The sequence below is a fragment of the Melozone crissalis genome, unplaced genomic scaffold (assembly GCF_028551555.1).
Source record: "Melozone crissalis strain CALT ecotype California unplaced genomic scaffold, PUWL_Pcris_2 ptg000032l_1, whole genome shotgun sequence".
NCBI classification, from domain to species: Eukaryota; Metazoa; Chordata; class Aves; order Passeriformes; family Passerellidae; genus Melozone; species Melozone crissalis.
In genome coordinates, this window is record NW_026535810.1 from 6,281,473 (window position 1) to 6,303,349 (window position 21,877).

At 42.5% G+C, this 21,877-nt stretch overlaps 1 protein-coding gene across 6 annotated transcripts in view; it reads left to right on the top strand.

The window, feature by feature from the left end:
* The window catches only part of TLK2 (tousled like kinase 2), a 63,102-nt gene extending 41,448 nt beyond the window's left edge, over positions 1-21,654 (top strand). For all 6 annotated transcript variants that reach the window (XM_054281692.1, XM_054281696.1, XM_054281697.1 and 3 more), the window contains 14 exons: positions 318-410; positions 1,947-2,057; positions 3,200-3,336; positions 4,713-4,865; positions 8,729-8,795; positions 10,661-10,758; positions 11,137-11,218; positions 12,884-12,975; positions 14,019-14,108; positions 14,586-14,755; positions 16,186-16,324; positions 17,385-17,496; positions 18,410-18,517; positions 18,993-21,654. In XM_054281692.1, the coding sequence (XP_054137667.1) occupies positions 318-410; positions 1,947-2,057; positions 3,200-3,336; positions 4,713-4,865; positions 8,729-8,795; positions 10,661-10,758; positions 11,137-11,218; positions 12,884-12,975; positions 14,019-14,108; positions 14,586-14,755; positions 16,186-16,324; positions 17,385-17,496; positions 18,410-18,517; positions 18,993-19,166 (1,626 nt within the window). In that variant the 3' untranslated portion in view covers positions 19,167-21,654. The remainder of the gene's footprint in view (positions 1-317; positions 411-1,946; positions 2,058-3,199; positions 3,337-4,712; positions 4,866-8,728; positions 8,796-10,660; positions 10,759-11,136; positions 11,219-12,883; positions 12,976-14,018; positions 14,109-14,585; positions 14,756-16,185; positions 16,325-17,384; positions 17,497-18,409; positions 18,518-18,992) is intronic.
* Positions 21,655-21,877: the final 223 nt, after the last annotated feature.

Below are 21,877 nucleotides of genomic sequence, written 5' to 3' on the forward strand. Positions count from 1 at the left end.
TAGAGACCACCAAAGAGTATGCAAAACTAAGCTATAAATGTAAAATTCACAGGACACAGAGAATATTTTAGGCTGTTGAGAGTTACCGGTTTGTGCTCTTCAGAGCTCTGTGCTGGCTGACTGCACCTCCTGTGCTGGAGGAGCCCACCATGCAACAACAAAATTAATAATGGAGAACATTCTTCCCCTGAATGTCAGGATGCAGGGGATCAGTTCTTCTGAGGCTCAGCAGGGGGTTACACTGGGACTTTAGTGCTGACTATTTGAAACATTATCCATTTGTCTTAAACATGGTTTATGGTGATTTTTCCCTACAGTCTGACCTCACAATGGAAAAAATATCTGCACTAGAAAACAGTAAGAACTCTGACTTGGAGAAGAAGGAGGGGAGGATAGATGACTTATTAAGAGTAAGTATTTAAAGTGGGACAACTTTTCTAAATGCTGCTATTTAAAGATACTTAGAATGCTTGTGCCAGCCAGGCCTGCAGAGCAGGGGCTTGTATACCAGGTGTAGAACCAACGTTTGCAAGGTAAAACAAATCCAATGATCCCTTACCAGCAGGATAATTGTCTGGCCTGTGGACACTGTTTGGGCCTGATTGAACCTAAGCAGTACCTGGTTGTACAATGCAGAGTTGTTGTAGCTCTGGGGTTTTTGTCCTCAGCAGTGCTGTTCTCCCTTTGATCTGTTGCACACTTGTGTATTGTGCTGGTTAACCTAACAGGTTTCTCTGCAGAATTCACAGAATCATGGAATCATTAAGGTTGGAAAAGTCTTTGAAGATCACCAAGTCCAACCATCAGTGTAGCACCACCACCATGTTCTGACAAAACCATGTCCTCAAGTGCCACATCTGCATTTTTTGAACACTTCCAGGGATGGTGACTCCCTTTTCCCTCCACCCAGTTACTCCCTTCTTCTAAGCCCTGAGGAGCTGACTCTACCTTCTGTTTGGCAGCATGTTCACTAGCCTCTCAGTAGCCTGGGAAGCCGTGTTCTGAAATGCTCATTGAGAAGAATCAGAGACATGTATAGAGATGAGAATATCCTTTGGCCAAACCAAAATAAAAAAGCCCTTAACCCATTAGTATTCTTAAGTAAAAGATAAATGCCTTCAAATCAAGGATCTTGTTTTAATGGAGGAGTTCAAATTGACTTATCTTTCATCAGCTGGGAGAGGCAGCTCTTGTAAAGTGCTGGAAAGCGTTAGAAAGCACATTAAAGGGAGTAGAGGGAAGGCTTTGTGTGTGTCTGGTCTCAGCACCTGAAAGAGCTCAGTCAAGCTCATTGGAGACATGGGGCACATGTGTGCTTGTGGGAAACAATCCATGACGCAGGAAATAGTTGCAGTTTTTTTAAATTATTTTTGCTTTCACAAGACCATTAGTTGGAAGGGAAATGGTTACATTTAACTCTGTTAATGAAAGTGGTTACACATAGAGTCGTGCTGCATGCTGTGGTGGTGTGAACCAGCGGCTGCCACTGGGAGCAGTCTGTGTAGAAGGGCTGATGGAAAGTGACTCAAACAAGAATTTATCTGAAAATACAGAGTTTCACCATCCTTTTACTCTGCCAATATTGTGGCTAAAGTGGGAGGATAGTCCAGCAATGACTAAGCTATTTTGAGACTTTGTAGCTGTGGCAAGGTCTTCAATGCTTAACAAAAAAAAAGCCCAAAAACAACTTCTTGTCTTCAATCTCTTTGTACTTTAATTCCTTACGTGTAAACCAGGATGACAGAACTTCCTTGTTCTAGAGGGATGTTAAGGTGTGAGTGAGTTAAAAACTTTGGAGTTTGTCTTGGATGTTTTGCTAAACAAAACCTGTTCTTTTATCTTGCTGGTTTGCTGACTTCAATCCCCGTGGCTCTTCCTACGTGATGCTTAGTTTGGCTCTTCTGAGTGGTTTGAAGTCACAGGCTTTGTTCTCTGTTCACTTTTAGGCCAACTGTGATTTGAGACGGCAGATAGACGAGCAGCAAAAGATGCTGGAGAAGTACAAGGAGCGGTTGAATCGATGTGTAACGATGAGCAAGAAGCTTCTGATAGAAAAGGTTAGCAGAGGACATCTCTGCAGCCACAGTTCATGTCCTTGAAAATATCTCTGTCTTAGCAGTAAAAACCTGCTCCTGTTGCTTCAGTGATAAAAGATAACTGGAATTCTGTCTTGAATTACTTCTTTGCAAACAGGAATGTAATCCAAAGGCTGAAGTGGTTCACAATGTTCAGATTTGGTCACTTTCCACAGTGGCAGAGTGATCTCTTGCTTAAATGAAAGAGCTCTAAATGCAGCAGGCATTGCTTGATTTGGAAAGCTCTACACTTGAAAAGCAATGTTGTGCAGCTCTGGGAATGCAGGAGCAGTGTCCCATTGTGCAGTGGAATTGCAGATATGCTCTGGGACATGGGCAGGCGATTTAGACCTTTCAAATGGCAAAGTTGGAGATTGTTGCTTTGTGTAACACTGGGAACAGCACACTAGGAACAGTGCCAGGTTCACCAACATGCAGCCTGGTTCATTACAGAAAGATTTCCAGCTTTCCTGATGGTTAAACAGTGTGAGGGTTTGTTTGCTCTTTCACCTGTTGGCCAGTTATACCTATTGTTTGTGGGTACTGGATGGGCAAAACTACTCGGGTGCTGGCTGGAACATGCCGTCTGTTTGAATTGATTTTGTCACAGAGTTGATTGTTCTTGGCTGAGCAGGGCTCCCCTCTCCAGAGTGGTGACCTAGCTGAGATTGTGTCACTTCTGGACATGTACAGGACAAGGACTGAGCTGGCTGATCACTGTATCTTAGTCTTAAGAGTGATTCAAGGTACATTTTGTTTCTTCATCTCCTGAATAAGGGCCTGGTGAGAACTGGGCCTGCAGTCTGTCTTGGCTACTGATACAAAAAGACAATTATAATCCTACTGCCAGACTGATCTCAGCTGATCATAGGATGGGTGAGCTGCCCAGGTAGTCATCAGGAGGGAAGAGTGAGGCTGAAATGCCATGGTGGAGGTGAACAAATGCTTGCCAGACCAGTGTGAAGCGCCAGCAATAATTTGGTCAGTGATACTCAGCTGGATTTCAGATAATCAGAACTGAAATAATAGAAAGTGGAAAGAATTGGTGGTGATTTAAAATGCAGCACAGCCCTTAGCTAGTAATTTATAGCTTGTATTTTTACATGGCTTTATTTTGCTTTCAGTCAAAGCAGGAGAAGATGGCATGCCGGGATAAGAGCATGCAGGATCGATTGAGGCTGGGGCACTTCACCACGGTGCGGCACGGCGCATCCTTCACCGAGCAGTGGACAGATGGCTATGCCTTCCAGAACCTCATCAAGTGAGGACAAACAGGATTGTCTTTAACTTCAGAGGCAGAAATGGAAAAAAACCCTAGCAGTTGTGTGTGATGTCTTGCATGTCAGAATGTGAGAATGGTGTGACTGATGCCTGGAAGGATCAGATAGGAACTCCTGACAATGGGGAACTTTTTCACGCTGAAGTGAGAAATCCATTTCCACTGAAACTTCCAGAGACTTGAACTGGAGTGAAACGGTTTGAGATGGCCTCTGGGCCAACTGTTATTACCTGTCAGAAATCCTCGGTGCACCCACCTGGCTGTGTAGTGCTTGGGGTGGAGGGGTGGACCAAAATCTCGCATATATTGTGAGTCAGTCAATTTGATTTGCATCCTTGCATATATTAGTCAAAGAAGGCTAATTAGCTTGCACTATTTTTTTTTTTCCCTTAAGTAGAAAGTATAGAAGCTTGAAAGAGAAAATCCGTACTATTTAACTTGTTTTGCCTTCTGGTAACAGTGATCAAAGGGGCTGCAGAAACCTGGAAATGAAGATCAGAGACCCTTTATGCAGGATATTAATGGAAATGTCCAGTCAATTCCCACCTGGCCTAGACCTTTAAGTAGGACTTGGCAAATTAATTGCATTAGAGGGTTATGTGCAATCCTTTAAAATCACACCACTTCTCTGTAGTCTGATAGGGAGGTGCTCTTGTTAGGCACAGATTAAGGACTTTATAATTTTTCCTTTGTTTATGGAAATGATGGAAAAATACTTCTGGAATACTTACCTGCAGTCTCAGTCCCTTTTTAAAAGGAAATAGGTAAGCAAATGCTTAGATCATTTAGACTTGAAATTTCAAGAGTGCTTTTGTCACTATAAAATGTTTGAGATAGTCTTTTCATCTTGGAGGAGAGACAGTTCCATAGTGAAATCGGGAATGATGTTGGTTATATTCCAGAGAATTTAGGGTAGCTTAACTGTACTTTTGAAGTGTAAGGATACTTTCTCAGATAGTGCCAGACTTCAGCAATAGTTTTAACAGGAAAATCTTGAGATTTTGAACAGAGGCTTTTAGGAAAAAGTGTGTGGAAAGTTAGTGACTTGCCATGGATCCTAGGTTTCCATGGGGTTAGCAAGTCCTTTGGATGTCCTCTGCATGAATTAAACCTTTCACTTACTGGAAGATTTCTGTGAGCCAGGAAAATAATCCTGTTTTACGTAAAAATACCTTTAAAACTCTGACTCATCATATTTGGCACATTTCCCTTTTCTGTACAAAAATATTTTGTTACAAATCTTACAGGCGCAACTGATTTGAAATTCATGGGTCCAATCTGGTAAGAACAGATGCTGAAGACAACCAAGTGCACACCCATAGTTATCTGTCATGTTTTTTCTCCTCTCTGCTTTTCAGGCAACAGGAAAGGATAAATTCCCAGCGGGAAGAAATAGAAAGACAACGAAAAATGTTAGCAAAGAGGAAGCCACCCGCGATGGGCCAGACCCCGCCAGCAAGCACCGAGCAGAAGCAGCGCAAGAGCAAGACCAATGGAGCAGAAAATGAAACGTAGGTTCTGTGGCCTTCTTCATGTATGGCAAAGCCACATGCTTTGATTAGAGCACAAAATATCTCCTGGGAAATGGAATCTTGCCCTTGCCTCCAGGCCTCAATCCATGAATGAATGTTGTGGAATTAGCCTGGCATTCAGCAACATCTTGCTCCAGTTCTAAATAATTTTCATTGAAGTAAAATAAGGATCATTGCTGAGTCCAGACTTTATATGAGCTTAACTTTATTTTTTTTTGAGTCCAGTAATTTTTTCAGTATTCTGTTGTGGTCAGGTTTGAAAAGTGGGCACTCACTTTAGTGTTGTATGTTCAGAATTGATATCAGTATCAGGGTATACATGGTGGTTTTTTTTAAGGAAAACAAAATTGTACACATTTAGAAGCCTCAACTTCTATATATTTACTGTGGAGAATTCTGAGTTAAGGGTTTTGATACAATTTATTTGGCATGCTGAAGCAGTAAGATGCCCTCGATAGAGACAGTGCATTGAGCATTGGACTGTTCTCCAAAACAGTTCTTCACACATAGGCAACTCAGGGAGATGGTGGAAATGCTACTCTTCTCATGTTTTGTTTTTGGGTTTTTTTCCCCTGCCTCTTTTGAAGTTACTGATGCTCCAAAAGACTTGATAGTCTTCTAGAGTAAGGCTGGGACTTGAAAGAACTTTAGAACATTATTTTTTGAGAAGCTTTTGTGAGTTGGAAATACATTTAGTCATAGACTTAGCCCTGCCTTCTCCTAGTTCCCTTTATAGACTTAATTTTATTGCTGTAGGCTAATACCATAACCCTCATTGACACTTTTCGTTTTTCATTATTAAATCTCCTGGGCTTGACTTGACCTCAAAGTTCCAGAAGCCCTTTGAATTCTTGGTCTTAATCTTTAAAAGGACATGTGAAGCAAAAGCTCCCACTGCCTTCACAGTCTCAGCAGAGATGGCACACAAATGTGTGAATCGTGATGTTCAGGGTGCCCTCAGCTCCAGGGCTGTGACCCCAGAGTGGGATACAGGTGCCTGCAGATTAGGTGGGTTGTGTTGGAGAGCACTGTGTGTTTTCTGCAAATAACTAAGTTGGTTGGAGACATTTCCCCCTCATTCTGGCCAAGGGAGCCTGAAAAGAACTAGATAAAACTTTAAAGTCATCCTTTTTATTGCCAGGTTTGAGCTGGGAGGAGCAAATGGAATGTCTCTACATGGATATTTTGAAATATTGCTATTCACTGTGGTGACCTTTCCCTTTCAAAGGGCAGGATGAGCTTTCCCCATTTTTGTGGACTTCTTTTTCTCCAGCAGTCTGGTGCAGCTGTAGCATACCTTATTCTGGAGACGTGGCAGCACAGCTCCTGGTGAATCCTGGTCATGTCTGTGATGCTTCTGCTTGCGCTGTGAGCCTGCCCTGGCATAATCCAGCTTTACCATGCTCTGCTAGGAAGCCTCTTGGGCTCCCAAGGCTTTTTCTGTTTCTTACTGGTGTATCATTCTTCACTGATATGTTTTAGGGTGATATTTTTGTGGTTTAGAAAAGCTTCTTGTCATGTACTTGATTAAAAACTGCTTGCCAGGATATGTATGGATATGGTTCATGTGGAGTGTTGTAGCTTATGTGAAAACACTGGTGTTTTTGCAAGTCAGCTGTAGCAACTGGACTGACTGACTACTTGCTTAATCATTAGTTATCCAGTAAGTGCATTTGTTGGACCATGGTGTATCAGGAACAAAATTTTATGACCTCTGGAGGGAGGCTTTTCCCTCCAGTTTGACCTCTGGAGGGAGGCTTTTCCCTTCAGTTTTTGAACTCTTACAGAGGCTGATTTTTAGGCAATTTAAATATAAATGTTTCTAAAAGTTGAATGAGAAACAGACAGCCAAGTTCCTTTTTGATTTTTGGTTCCTCTATGGTTTATGGTTGCTGCTGTGTCTTAAAAAGGAGAAGAAGGTCCTGTGATGGAAATTTAAACACAATCTCTTCCAAAATGAGTTTTCTAGCCTGTGAATGAGAAAAGAGATTTCATTCAGGAAGATTATTGCGCTGGGGCTGGTTGAGATTCATTAGGGCAGCCTTCAGCTGTGCTAGAGGTAGGTGTAGGGTGTTTCTAGCATGTTTCTGTGAAACAGGGCCGTGTTTGTCTCAGAGCCCCCTTCATTTTTGTTATGGTTGCTGTGACAGACAGCTATTTTGGGCATTGTTAGCCTGGTGGTGCTTGTTACATCTCTGCCCTAATGAGTAGACTGATGGTGTTTGTTATTTGTGCACAAACACGTGCAAACCTTTTTGCTGGTTTATTCAGTTTACTCTTTATTCCTTACACAGCAACAGCAACCAAAGAATCACAGAATCACAAAGACCTAAACTCTTGGGACGGTCTTTTAGATTATCTAATCTCAATAAAATTCATGCTGTGTGTGTGAATTAGAATCATAGAATCACAGAATAACCTGAGTTGGAGAGGACTCCCAAGGATCCTCAAGTCCAGCTCAGGGCCGTCAGCAGTTTTATAGGAAATGAGACAACATGTGACCATTTTTGGTACCGGCTTTGTTTTTTATGTATCTTTAATTTGTAATAAGCAGTTCCTTCTGCTCAAGATTCTTTCATAGGGAAATTGGCTTATGAGTTTTTCATTAAATTTATCAGGTAACAACTGCTTTAGGCCTTGTTTCAAATACCTGGACTCTGTGCCTTATCAACAGAGGGAAGTTTGGACATTTCAAGATGAGTGCTTGATGAGCTGAATGCTCTCACCTCTCAATTTACTGAGTAAGGTCTCCTTGCACAACCCTAGGACTCAGTCCCCCCTTGAAAGAAGTTGAGGCGTTGATGCTCTGGAGGCCTCCTGCACTAACCTTGTGTGAAAGTACTGTGTAGAGCATAATTGGTATTGCAGAAATCCTCCTGGGATATGCTTTGAACTCAATTTAGGTTTAGAAGAAGATATTTGTATGCTGTCACGTGCAGGTCTTGTTTACAGAGTGAACAGATGCAATTGATAAGCATGTCATAGCTTTATGTTCACATATGATGCTTTTATCAAATTCCTTGTTGATAGTAATGAGATGGTTAATATAGTGATAAATTTTTCTAGTCTTAAAGACCTCAGTGTGTCATTGCATTTCACTAGTGATGGGCTCTGTCACTCTTTTAGTATAAGGCTTTGCCTTGTCCTTCGTAGCATGCTTGGCATGGAAAAGAGGTTGAAAACAAAATGAAACTTCTTTTGACCTCCCACCTAGAGCAGAAATTTTGCACATAACTTACTATCAATAACATAGGGATTATTTACCTTATCCCATTGCTTCTCCTAACTACATGTGAGGTTGAAAATATGATAAAGTAAATTTCCAAAGGTTTCCCTGGAAGCCACTTGACAGAACCTGAAACAGGAAAAAGTTCTGAATCTCAGGTCATTGCTCTGTTCACTGGCTGTGTGGCCAGGTGTGCTTCTAGTCTCAGAGTGAATAGCTGGATTGAATTATCCAGCATTTATTTTAAAGAAAAATTTGAAAGTGAGTTAGTAAAGTGAACTTTACACAGAAAAATAAGATGTGGAATATTTGGGCTTTGCTTTTCTATATTTAGATTATGGTTTAGCTGTCTTCTTTAAAAGTCAGTCAGTAGCCTATATAGGTGTTATTAGGAACTTGAATTTGAAATTAATGAATATTGTTGAGGTTTAAGGTTTTGTTCTCCTTTAGACTGATTATTAAAAAATATAGGTTGCAGAGTTTATCTAAAAATTTTTGTGCTGGCTGTTGATCTACTCTGTGGAGTTGTTACTTCCACTGGCAATGTGCATTCTGTAGATTGTTCACTTTATGATGTTTGGAAACCTAATGTGTTGAGTCTTCCTTTTTCATGCAGGTTAACATTAGCAGAATACCATGAACAGGAGGAAATCTTCAAACTCCGACTAGGTCATCTTAAAAAGGTAAGAACTAATTGCAGCAAAGGCTTTTTGTGCAGTATTCTGAGAACAAGAACATTTCTTGGTAGAGGTCACTACTCGTTTGATAATCAAGAGGGTTTTGCAGTTGTAAGGATTAGCCAGAGTTTTGTAATAATTTTTTGGGGGCGGTGATATTCACAGAAGATGTTCTTTGCTTCAATAAATAGCTTTCTCTGTCCTTACAGTTAGGATTTCGTGCAGAAATTCTACTTTTTTGATACACCTTCTGTCACTGTGACCTGTCTAGTGGTGGACTCTGAATGTGTATAACATGAGGGAACAGTAAGGAATGGACCAAAGGAAGAAAATTATAAAAACACAGCAAAAAAATGCAAGTCATTGACTTGCTCAGTTCTTTGCAATATTGAGTAACCAGTGTTATGACTCCAATAAAATCTCTTGGGCTGTTGCAAGCCATTCCTGTTCAGGCAGCGGCACTGCACGTTTGTTCTCAAATACCTTGGCCTCAGTAGAAACTGTACCTGCAGGTGAGGTTATATTTAGATAAGCTGTTGGTTACCTTGAAAGTGATTTCAGTGACCTATAAATAAGTTTTTTGGAACACTTCAACAGATGAAATATTGGGAAAAAATGTAGATGTCTTCTGCCATTTCCTGGTTATGTGTGATCTTTGCTAAGGTCAAGGAGTTTTCTTTTGGAAATGAACCAAAGAAGAAGTAAATGTCTTGCTGGAGTGCCTCTTCCTTTCTCAGGTGCTGCTCGAGCTCTGCATTTAGTTTTTTTCCTGTAACCTTGACACACAAGCTGAATGCAAGGCTTCATTAATGTGTCTGTACTCCTTGTTATTTTCTGTGGAGAGGAAAGGTTACTGCTCACCCAGAATCTGCTGACAGTCTGCCCATTATGCTTTATTGACCTGGGAACAAAGAGAAATGACACAGGCAAGAGAATGCTGCTGGCATGCTGGCTCTACAGGTCCCATATTGCTCCAGGGGATTAACTGCAGGTCCATCTATCATGGCATAACATTGCCACCCTGGAATGGAGGAATCCATTTGGAAATGGACCTTAATAGAAAATGAAGTAATGTGTTGGGATCGTGGCATTGTCTGAAGCTGTGCTTACCCTTCTCCACTTTTGGAAACTGGCTCATTCTTTATGTCTAATAATAGAACTAGTTGGAAAGGAAAGGAGCAGAGTCACAAGACAGATGGGTAACAGTGTCCCCTGAGTCACATACACAAATTGAACTGCTCAGGGAGCATGTTTGAATTGAGATTTGCAGCCCTGGCCACAATGATGCGAATTCTCGCGTAATTTTTGAGGGCACCAGAACTTTCAGCTAGACAAACACTATGTCAGAACTCCCACGTGGCATTGAGGAACACTCTGACCTGTTTGAGCAGTTATCACTAGTAGAATATAATGTCATTCTCTCACACTTCCCATCCTGTCCAGATGCTGCCCCATCCCATATGTCATCTTGACATCCCTGCTCAAGCTGCTGTGGGTTGTCTTCTTTCTCTTGTCCGACCAGAACTGAAATTCCTTCAAAAACAGCTGCATGGCACTTCTGTGGGGAAAGAGCAAGACCAGAGCCACAAGACTTCTTAATTACAGAAACTGTTATAAACAAGGAGGTGTAAAGATATGTCTCCTCCTGTCTGTGTAGGTGTGAATAGAACTGCCCAGTCAGTTTCCATTCCTGTTACTCGCCACATGACTGCAAATTGACTCTGACCATCTCTCTGATCTCCCAGATGCGTTTTATGCTAATAACCTCTTCAAAAGTGGAATTCCATTTGTGTTTCCATAAGTCAGGTGGAAACACTAGCTGCAGTATCTTACAGAGTGTTGTGTTTTCCTTTTGGTTTTTCCTTGTGCAGGAAGAAGCTGAGATCCAGGCAGAACTGGAACGACTAGAGAGGGTTAGAAATCTGCACATCAGGGAATTGAAAAGGATACACAATGAAGATAATTCACAGTAAGCACATAGGATTCAGGGATAAGAACTTAAAGTAATTTTTTATTTGTTCTTTTCATAACGAGAAACAATCTTTTCATAATCTCTTAGGTAATCCTTTTTAAATTGGTTTTATAACTCAATAGTCACTTCATTGTGGGGTGGTACAGGTATAGCTTTAAGTTCATGTAAGACAGGCTTCCACATTCATCAAGGTATCCTTAAATAGTCTTTCATTAGTGCAGAGTATCAAATAGCATCAAATTTGTCAGTCATTAACACAATTATATTTGTCTGTCTGAAAGTGAAAACATAATTTCTTAGCTGTGCAGTAGCTGTAATTTATTGTGCAGAGGAGGTCATTGTTTCTGTCTTCTTACACTGTGTCTTTCTTACCAGATTTAAAGACCATCCAACGCTAAATGATAGATATTTGTTGCTACATCTTCTGGGTAGAGGTGGCTTCAGTGAAGTATATAAGGTAACTTGGAAATGGCAATCTGGCGTAATCTGGATCTGCAGGAAGCAGAGTTTTTACACTTGCTTTCTCAATGCTGTACAAGTTATGGAGGGAAGAAAGGGGTACAAAACTCATGGTGCATCTGGCTTGTATTAGACATCAGAGTTGAGATTTTCAGGTGCTCGCCTTGTCCTCAGGGGTCAAATTTCCTTGAAATGAGTGTCAGAAAGTGTTGCACCAAGTCTTCAATTTTTGTTAGGACAGAGAAGCAAACCACTTGTTTCTTCAAATGCTATGCACAAGTACCTGCAGTGGCTAAGCCTTACTGAGATGGCACATCAAGTCTGAACATCTCTGTAAATAAGTGAAAATAGCTCCAATAATAAGAGCAAAGCCTGTACTTCCTGAGGGTATAAGGCTCTTGTGTCTCTTTTTCTTGTGCCTTCATTTCACCCTCTGAAATAGCAGACTGGGGGCAGTGTGTGTGTGTTTGTGTAGTTTTGGGAATTCCTTAGAGCTGAGAATTCCTGGTGTCAACACTCTTAACAGCCAAGACCTGGGATACTTTGGTGCTTGTTATTTGACTATTACACTTCGAGCTATTCCACTTCTCAGTATACCCCATTTGTACTCAGAAGTTTGGAATTCATGTTGAATTTGGCTAGAATGGAAATAATTGTGCCAGTGCAAATATTGGAAACTTCATGGTGCTTTATTGTTTTGATGCAGCACAAAAATAAGAACCTAAACTAAGGGGACTAGACTGCTCACATGGAGGGGAAAAGTGTGAGCTGTGTCTAAGTACTTTGAACTGCTTTGCTGACTAAACAGAAAGTTTTGGTTCCACAGATGAAAGCAAGAGGGCATGAGTGTTTCCTACCTGCCTGCTCTTAAGAGTTGTAACTGTTATTAAAACAAAGAAGTGCTTTGCCCTTCCTCTTGGCCAATCTGTTAAGCATTAGAAATTAAGTAGACAACTTTTGAGATGAACACACATTATGCCTGTTTGCTTACCACAACATTTTGTCCTGGCCTGGAAATCATTATATTATTATTGCTGCTCTCAGGCAAGGTAGAAGATTTCTGCATTGCTCCATGAGTGCATTTTCAGAGGTCCATTCTTTAAGGACTGTTTAAATAATAAAGAAGTGGAGGGAAGGATAAAGCACAGGATCACACAGCTCTGCTGAATTCTTGAATTCTCCAGTTTTTACATGTGCTGAAACATTATGTTTTAAGTTGGAGAGCTGAGCTACCAGTGTGAAACGAAGCATTGAAAAATCTTCTGTATTTTGAGGGTTCTTTTTTACTAACCGAAGTGTAGAAAATGAATTTTGGACTTGGGGGAATAATAGCAGGGTCTTTCCCAGTATAAAAACTTTCTATATTTTGGTAATTTAGTCTTCCTGGTCCTTTTGCAACTCTGATAGTAAAATGCCAAAATCAATGCAGTGTGAGTTAGATCCCATGGGGAAGGTCAGATCAAAGTGCAGAATATTCAGTTGTTTTCAAAGTTGCTTGAATTCATTAGTGCAACTTATCAAATGAAAATGTGAGTTTGCTTTTCCCTCACTGTTTTAATGCTGATTTCCTGGGTGGGGATATTGGTTTGTTAGAGCTTGTCTGCTTTTGCAGTATTAACTTCAGACTGTGATTCCTACTGATTTTCAGCTCTTCTCTCTGCAGGCATTTGATTTAACAGAACAGAGATATGTAGCTGTGAAAATACACCAGTTAAATAAAAACTGGAGGGATGAGAAGAAAGAAAACTATCACAAGTGAGTGAGTTTGTAAAGCAGCCAGCAACGTTCCCAATTCCTCCTGCATTTGGTTATCCAGTGCCTGTGAACAGGCTGCCAATTTTTTTCCTATCTTTGCTGCATTTCAAAAGCCACTTTCTATCCCAATAGCTACTTGCAAAAGTTCTGGTCAGATTAGAAATACTTTAAATATGTGCATATGCACGCAAAGTTTTGTATAAGCCCTGTGCCTCTGCATTTTAAAGCATCAGTGCTCTGTGAGAAAAGTGCTGAAGTGGCTTCTCTCTGAAATCTTCAAGCAATTCCATGGGAAATAGTTTTTCCTCCCCATCTTTCAGGTACACACCTGCATTGTGCTCTCTGGAAGCCTCCCCCTTCTCTTTGTTTCCTAGAATAAGTGATCATAATTGTGACTTTCCACTACCTGAAGGGAGCCTGCAAGAAAGATGAAAATAAACTTATTTACAAGGACCTGGAGTAACAGCACAAAGGAGGAATGGCTTCAGCCTGAAAGAGAGCAGGGTTAAAATAAATTAATTTGTTCTTAGGAAGAAATTCTTTACTGGAAGCTTTTTGCTGTTGGTAACTCTTGCTCCCTAATGCCATGGGTTAGATAACTCTGTAGAGTAACAGCCAAGCCTTATCCAAGATAAAGCTATGTTCTTAATTCCCCAACAAGTCACTGGGACAAATTAAGCTGAATTTGAAGCCTGGAAATCAGGCTGCTAAGCATCATGGAATTCTAGAACTTGCTGATTTTTGTATTCAGCTGTCTTGAATCTCTTGAGGATTTATGAGGCTATTCTATTTTGGCAAGCAGTACCATTAATCAAGATGAGTTATTTTGTAGCATTGCCAGGGTTGGAGCTGCACTGGGGTTTTGTGGTTCCTAAGAGCTGTTCTGTGCAGTTCCTCCTTCACTTGATTTGTCTGAAGCTGTCTGAGGAACGTGCATGGGTTTGATTGAGGCTGGATGCTGTCTGGTGTGTCTGGATTCACTATCTGGAAAAATTAGAATTAAGTCACTTGTATGACTAATGCTCAGACTTTGCTGTTTTCAGACATGCATGTAGAGAGTACAGAATTCACAAAGAACTGGATCACCCTCGAATAGTTAAACTATATGACTACTTCTCACTGGATACTGACTCGTAAGTTGTGTTGCTCTGTCCTTTCCCATCGTTTTGACCAATTCACTAAAGACAAAGTATTTAAAACTTTTTCAGGAAAGTCCAGAAGGTGTCCACACCAATGTTAGACTTTACTGCAGAGATAACCAAGGTGTAGTTACAGCATACGCTGATCTTCTGGAGACTTCAGCTCACAAACTAATGTGGTGTATTCTGTCAGATGTGGTGCTTTACTGGTAAATCCTGCTCTTGACCCTGGGCAAATCCCACAGCTGGCACTGCTTTCAGCCTCTGGGTCTTCTATGGGGAATCTTGGACCTTTGTACTGTTGAGCATTGAGGCCTGTGCTCCTGGTAGCTTACTTTTAGAAAGGGATTCATAGGCTGAAGGACTCTTAAATTAATATATTGGCCAAATGGGTGAGTTACAGACAAGCAGTAACAGTGTTCTGGTTTATATCAGGTGCCTTAATTGCAACAACTCCTGTTTTTCTTTCAGGTTTTGTACAGTGTTAGAATACTGTGAGGGGAATGATCTGGACTTCTACCTGAAACAGCACAAGCTAATGTCGGAGAAAGAGGCACGATCCATTATCATGCAGATTGTGAATGCTTTAAAATACTTAAATGAAATCAAACCTCCCATCATACACTATGACCTTAAACCAGGTATGCTGTGCTGGCATGCTTAAGGATGCTAAGGAAATGTAATGGGTTACAGATAATATGAGGCAGTTTCCTTTGTTCAAGCAGCAGAAAGAAGACAGGGCTGTCTGGGAATGCTAACTTGCAGCAAGAAAAAAAATGTAAAATGCATAGAACCTTTGGAAAATGTGTAAAGGATGTTTTCTGCCAGAATTGCAACATAAAACAAGGAGGAGTAACGTGTAAAACAAGGAGATGTAACATTTTCAAGAATGAGACCTTGAACCACCAAGTGGCTCTGTTAGTTTTCTTAATGTCCTGCTTGTATTCCGCTTCAAGAGCTTGTTATTGCTTCATAAAGTCTCCCACAATTACTGGTGTGCTTCATGTTCCCATTCTTCTGGCTTATTCTTTCTGTAATCATCTGGCTGAGAATTTGATGGCAGAAGCTAATTTTGAAATGTTTGTTTTTTCATATTGTGTGTCAGCTCCCAAAGCTGAGGATGCACAGTCAGACGGCTCAGGTTTGCCTTTGAGTTAATTCAGTTACATCTGCTGGGGAGAAGATCCTCCCCAAATGGTGTTGTGTATTTCCCTTTTACTGCTGGGGCAGAGCCACAAGGGAGAAAATGGAAATGCTTCATTTTGCAATGATGCATATTAGCTACATAGCTTTTTTCCTAATCCAGTAAGCTACCCAAAGAGATGGATGAATTATCCCTAGCTTGTCTCCCTGTACTGGTGGCACCTCATCAGCATTGTGTAACTGGTTTGTGATGTGGTTTGTTGCATCAGCATGAGGAATGTGTACGGGAGATGGTGCTGTTGCACTGGTTGTAGTGACCCCGTTTCCTCCCCGGCTGTTCCCAAGTTGTCTGGGTTCTGCCTGCAGCTGCCTAGAGCTGTGATTCATCTGCTGCCATCACACACAGTTTTGCTACTTTATTGTAGGCTTGGAGAAAAACAGTGATGATCTGACTTCTTGATGGGTTTATAAAAGACTCTTGCCTAAGCAGTAGTTGTCCTTTTTGAGCTTAGAAAGTCACTGTCAGGAAGGAGAAAATTTCTGGCATGTTGAGAAGACAGGGCAAGTCAAAACTTACGGGCAGAATGAGTCATAACTGTGTATGTGTACTTCTCTCCTTAATCCTCCTTTTTGACCTGCCCTTCCAACAAGATCTTTGGGAGGGGTCAAAGCCTGGGCTTGAAGTTCATTTGGCTAACAGGGCTCAGGATCTGAAGGCTCCAAGCAATATGAGGTCACTTAGGTCATTCAAGACGAGCAGATCAGCTCTAGCACTTGGTAGTCCCCGAGTTGTCTCTGAAGTTCAGGATTTTGAGAGTTAAAACATCTGGTGCAGCTCACTGTAGGTCCTTTGTCATTATGCAGAGCTCAATGCAATTTTATTCTTGATAAATGTGTATCCTAAGGGTTGTTTCCTTCCTCTCTCTAGGTAACATTCTTCTAGTCAATGGTACTGCATGTGGAGAGATAAAAATCACAGATTTTGGACTTTCCAAAATCATGGACGATGACAGCTACAACTCAGTTGATGGCATGGAGCTGACATCGCAGGGGGCTGGTACTTACTGGTAAGCAATGCCTGGGGCACTTGCAAGTTAAGATCAAGAGCAGTTTATAAACAGCTTTGGAAGTGTGTCAGCTCTGTGTGTGCTGCTATTAGCTTGACACACTGGAGGTTTGGGACCCTGGCAACTGCTTTTGTTGTCACATGGCTCTTTTTGAGGCTGGCAGCTTTTTACTGTTCAACAGGTCAGTGTTTGAAAACCAGCTCATATTCAAAAGGCTGATGAAAAGCTGCTGAGATAGCGAGCTCTGGAGTGAGGCTTGGCTGCTCTTTCACAATCCAGAGTGGCTCCATCTCGCATCTTAAGCAAGAACAAGGGAAATACTGTACCTATTTGAAAATTCAGGTGCATCAGGGAGATAAAGAGTATTCTTCTGAAATTAGGAGGTGAAGATCCCTAACTAGCTCTCGAAAAACACGTAAATCTCATGGTGTTGTCTGTTCATTTGAATGTCATGTTTTCAGCAATTCTTTATCTTCTGTGCCAAGTGTCACTGTATCACCCTTGGCTGAGAGCAGACACTTGGTGAGTGCCACCGAGTGTGATTCTTAGATGGCACCCAAGCTGCAAACTGTCACCATGGGCAACAGAAAATTTGTTGGGCCATTCTGTGTTGTACAGCTTTGTTTTGTTCCTAAAAATTAAACTAGCTGTACCCTGAGTGAAGCTGAGCGTCTTTAACTGGGGCATGGCATATGGGGTTGTGCTTCTAGAAATATGTATTTTGGCTGTGTGCTTTTCATTGTGGAATTATTGGCCAAGCCCTTTCAACAGCAAATACAAGTTCTGAAGGTAAAAGAGAATGGGGCTTGTTTTACGTGCTCTGGTGAAAAGAAACTGACTGTGCTGACTAGCTCAGAACACAAGCGTCTGGAGAGTCCTTGGGATCACTGTTCCCAGAAGGAGTAGGCATTGGTGATCTTGGCCCAGAGATGCACAGGAATGAAATGGGACCCTTGAGTCCCAAGCCAGTATCTGATCATAGAATTTTCTGTTCCAAAGGAAATCATAGATAATACTTGAAGCTGCTGCTCATAACTTCTTAACACTTCCTTCTAATCAGGTATTTACCACCAGAGTGTTTTGTGGTTGGGAAAGAGCCTCCAAAGATTTCAAATAAAGTTGATGTCTGGTCAGTGGGAGTCATCTTCTATCAGTGTCTATATGGCAGAAAGGTAAGAAGGTGTTTAATTTCTTTTCTTAGTGGTGTTTCCCAAACCTTTTGGGAGGCAACCCAGGCTTCTGCTTCCTTCTCCACAGACTCAGAATGTGCTCCCTTGTCTCCTTGCCATCAGTTTCAGGGCAGAGTGCATGCTAATGGAAGTGGGGAGCATAGACTAGGCTGTGTTGTGCTCTACCTTTAGCATTTCCTTCAGAAAAGACATTCTGCAGAACATCCCTTTCCACCGGGCATGTCCCCACTGAGGCTGCTTTGGGCAGGACAGGTGTGTCATTCATCATCTGAGGTTTTTGGTCTGGTCTTGTCTGTGACACTTTCCATGCCCTGAGTCTTTGTTGGTCTTGACGGCTGCAAGTGCTATGGGGTGGGGGTGGGAAGTAGACCCACTTTAGGAGTTTTTAGGATGACTTTTTTGGAAGGGAAAAAAGCGTGGATCAGGAAAAGGTGATTTGTCAGCTTTATGACAACAGGGAAGATAGGATGGAGAAGGGAAAGGAGTCCATGGGCTCTTGTTTTCAGGAGTCCCTGGTAACTAAATGTTGTGAAAGCTGGGGCTGACACACGTGCTGCTTGGTGCTGTCAGTCAGACACATGGAACCAGCCCAGCAGAGATGAGTGGGTGAATCTCTGCTAGCTCAGGTGGATGGCAATGGTCTAACAGACTCACAAGGTCTGGAAGCAGGTGGAGATCCCTACTGGGCAAGCCAGGCATGTTCCAGCTTGATCCCTTTTGTTCATTTGAGCATGGGAGCAATGTGTCCTGGTCCTCTGGTATCCGCAGCACCTTCCCAGCAGCTGTGGGCTGCTTGCCTGGAAAAATGCTGATGTCAGGTGATGATAAACAGTAGAGCTGTGGGATTTTTATGCCTGTCACCAACCTTTAACGACTTTTTTCTTTCCTTTGGAAGCCCTTCGGTCACAACCAGTCACAACAGGACATCTTGCAGGAGAACACAATCCTGAAAGCTACTGAGGTGCAATTCCCTCCAAAACCAGTAGTCACACCAGAAGCAAAGGTAAATCTGCTTGAGGTTCAGGCAGCACAGGCAGTTCCAGCCTGCTGATTTTCATAAAGCCAGCAGGAGTTCTGTGTTTAATGCTCACCTATCACACAGTCATCAGTGGCTTTGCATGTCCCATCCTTGGAGGTGTTCAAGGCCAGGCTGGATGGAGCTCTGAGCAGCCTGGTCTAGTGAAAGGTGTCCCTGCCCATGGCAGGGAGGTTGGAATGACATGAGCTATAAGGTCCTTCCAATCCAAACCATTCTGTGATTCCATGATTACTGCAGCTGTCAGGCCGAGCACTGAACACTGGGTGCCTCTGCCCATGCTTCTCCTGGTCCAAAATGAGATTTAGTGTGGGAGCTGGGCTGTGTCTAGGGAAGGAATTTTGGCACTGAGGTTGTCACATTGTCCCCACTCCCAAAGAATCAAAAGCTTCCTGTTTCTGTCATAGAAACTAATTCTTGCTTTGGCTTTGGGGTGCTGCAGGCGTTCATCAGGCGGTGTCTGGCCTATCGGAAGGAGGACAGGATAGATGTCCAGCAGCTGGCCTGTGACCCCTACTTGCTGCCTCACATCCGCAAATCTGTATCCACAAGCAGCCCAGCTGGAGCTGCAATTGCATCAACCTCTGGATCATCCAATAACAGCTCTTCAAACTGAGACAGAATAGTAGGCCAAAAACTGCTTGAGAAACCGGCAAAAAGACTTTCAGAAACACCTTTGGAACAGAGGAATCCACAAGGGTCTCAAGAAACCTGTACCAGGTGCTTTTTTCTCTTGCTTTTTTCCATCCATAGAGCATGACAACATCAACTCTCATCAAGAAAGCCTTCAGCATCTAGGCCGAGCCATATGGATAGGAGATGGCTTGAGGTTTGTCCAGTCAGTGACCACAAAAGGGTGGCTGCTCTGAGCAAGGAGGGGAAACTCAAGAAAAAAAAAACAAAAAGACATGGTTCCATGTACTGTGAACTTCTGAACATGCAGCCTTGGGGAATCCAGGACGCCGTGTGTGCTTCATATGAAGAATGTGGACTTTGGAAAAAAGACTGGGCTAGTCCAGTGTTGATATTTAAACATTGTTCTTTTTCTTTTAATAAAGTTTAGGTAACATCTCCTTGAAAAGCTCGAAGCACCAAGGTTCAGCTGGGGATGGTATATGACTCTTTGCCCTTTGGAGGGGAAAAAAGTTGATCCTGCCTGTTCATGGCACTAGAGTTAGTGTTTTACCCCTAATTAATTTCAATTTTTTTAAAATAACATTTTTTTGGAAGAAAACAGTTTTCTGGTCTTAGTGAAACCCGTATTAGCAGGTATGTGGCAGTGTCCATTCTGCAGCTGGTGCAGCTTTCTGCTCCTTTGGGACAGCCTCTTAGGAATGATTCACCTTCTCAGGAGGGTGGTGAAGCCCTAGGAGGACAGGCCTGCGTCACTCTGTGATCAGAGTGGATCACAGCTCAGGCTGCCACAAGGTCTCAGCTGCTGCTTCATTGCTCTCCCAACGGTTGCACTGTTTTAATGTGTTGAAGTGCTGCTGGTTTTGCAGACCCAGTCCATCATGCTCACATTGCTTTCCACACTTGTGAGCCTGATCTTGGCTGGCAGGCAGAGAGCAAATGGGGATTGAAGCATGGCTCAGGTGTCACAGGTGTGATCTGTGCCCACACAGCTCTTTATTGCTCTTGTTCATGTTAGAGTGTTCTGAAGCTGAAGCCTTGTCTGCTCCTCTCTGTTGGGTGACTTGGCAGCAAAGCTTCCTATCCTCCCTCAACAGTTTTCAAGCTTGCTGACTCATGAAACTTGCTGCCATCACTGCATCCGATTTCAGGTGGCAGGGAATGAGATAATGTTCTTGAAAGGAGCAAACACCCTAATTATTGTCTCCCTCCTGTAATCTGTGTGGAGGGGTCTTGTACCTTCAGCTGGATCTGCCTGCTGTGTAGCAGGAGCCTCCCACTCTGCTTCCTTTTCCCTCCCACATAGAAGGAAAACTGAAAATACAAAAAGCGCAGCAATTGAACATGTGGCAGCCAGGTTGGAGTGCTCCTAACATGTGGCGGGAGTTCTTAGCCAGAAATATTTAAAGATGCAGTGTCAAGGAGCAGGGTTTGTCCCGGGGGGGAGACGAGCCCTGCACTACTGCAATTCAGGATGCTGGTTAAAAAACAAACCACCCTGTGCACACTTCCCAACCCAGTCCCTGCACCACTGTGGGCTGGGGGATCCTTTGTGGGACAGCTCCAGGATTGTACCCACAGCTGTGGCAGCCTGTGGCCTGTGGGCTGTTTGGGTGGTTCTGTTACCCCACTGGCATCTCCTGGCAAGTGCTGTTCTCCATCATGCACTCAGAACTGCCACTTGTCCGCCTTATTGTAAGCCATCATCTGCAAATACTGTGCTTAAACCTGATCAGGAACTTGTTAACTGAGAAATGGAGCAGTCTGTTGGAGTTAAGCAACAGGCCAGGGAAGTGGAGAACTGCTGCTTTGATTTTTCTTACTATTTTTGTAGTGACTCTTGGGCTTTTAATTGGATTTACTCCCTTGCAGCTGCATTTAGGGTGGTGTCTAAACTGCTGTAGTGTTTTATACAAAGAACAAAAATACTGCATCTTTAAATCCTCAGCCATCCTCTCTTAGCCCTTTCCATGCCTGCTGCTCTAAGCCAGAAGTTAATTGTTCAGCAAGGAGCTTCGAAATGTTTATTAAGCCTCTGTCAGGAGAAATCAGGGTTGGTGCTTCATCCCATTTGCCGAAACTGGTGATTTGGTATCTGTCCACATTGGGGAGAATTCTAAAAGGGTTTTTTTCTATCCTGGTCCCATTGTTTCTTGGCCATCCAGTGTGTGCATCTCTGTGGGTGTGATTAGTTTTGTGTCAAAAGCATTTATTCCTGCTGTGCGACACCCATTCAGGGCCAGGGGACAGTGACGGCTTTTTGGGGCTGATAGCAGGGAAGAACCCTGGTAGAATTCTGGCTGCAACACTTCCCTTGTTAAGATGGGTTTCACTTCCAATAACAGACCCTATTGCCACACTGTTCATTTACTTAAAGTGTATGAAGAATTTGTAACTTAAACCAGGCCAGACTGTTTTGGCTCTACCCAACAGATGAGATATGGATATTAAAATAAGTTTTAAGAAACTGATTTGCTTGGCTTTTACTGTTTTTCTGCTCTTGGTATTGGCATGAGCTCTCTTGCAGTGGCTGCACAGAGATGACACGAGACAGGATGAGGGAAGATGGAGGAAGGGTGTATTCCATAGCTCAGAGCAGTGAGATCTCTGCATCAGAGGGGGAATCGCTGAAAATTATCGAGTCACCTAATTACTGATATTGATCTTGTCCTGGAACATAAATTAGAAAGCTGA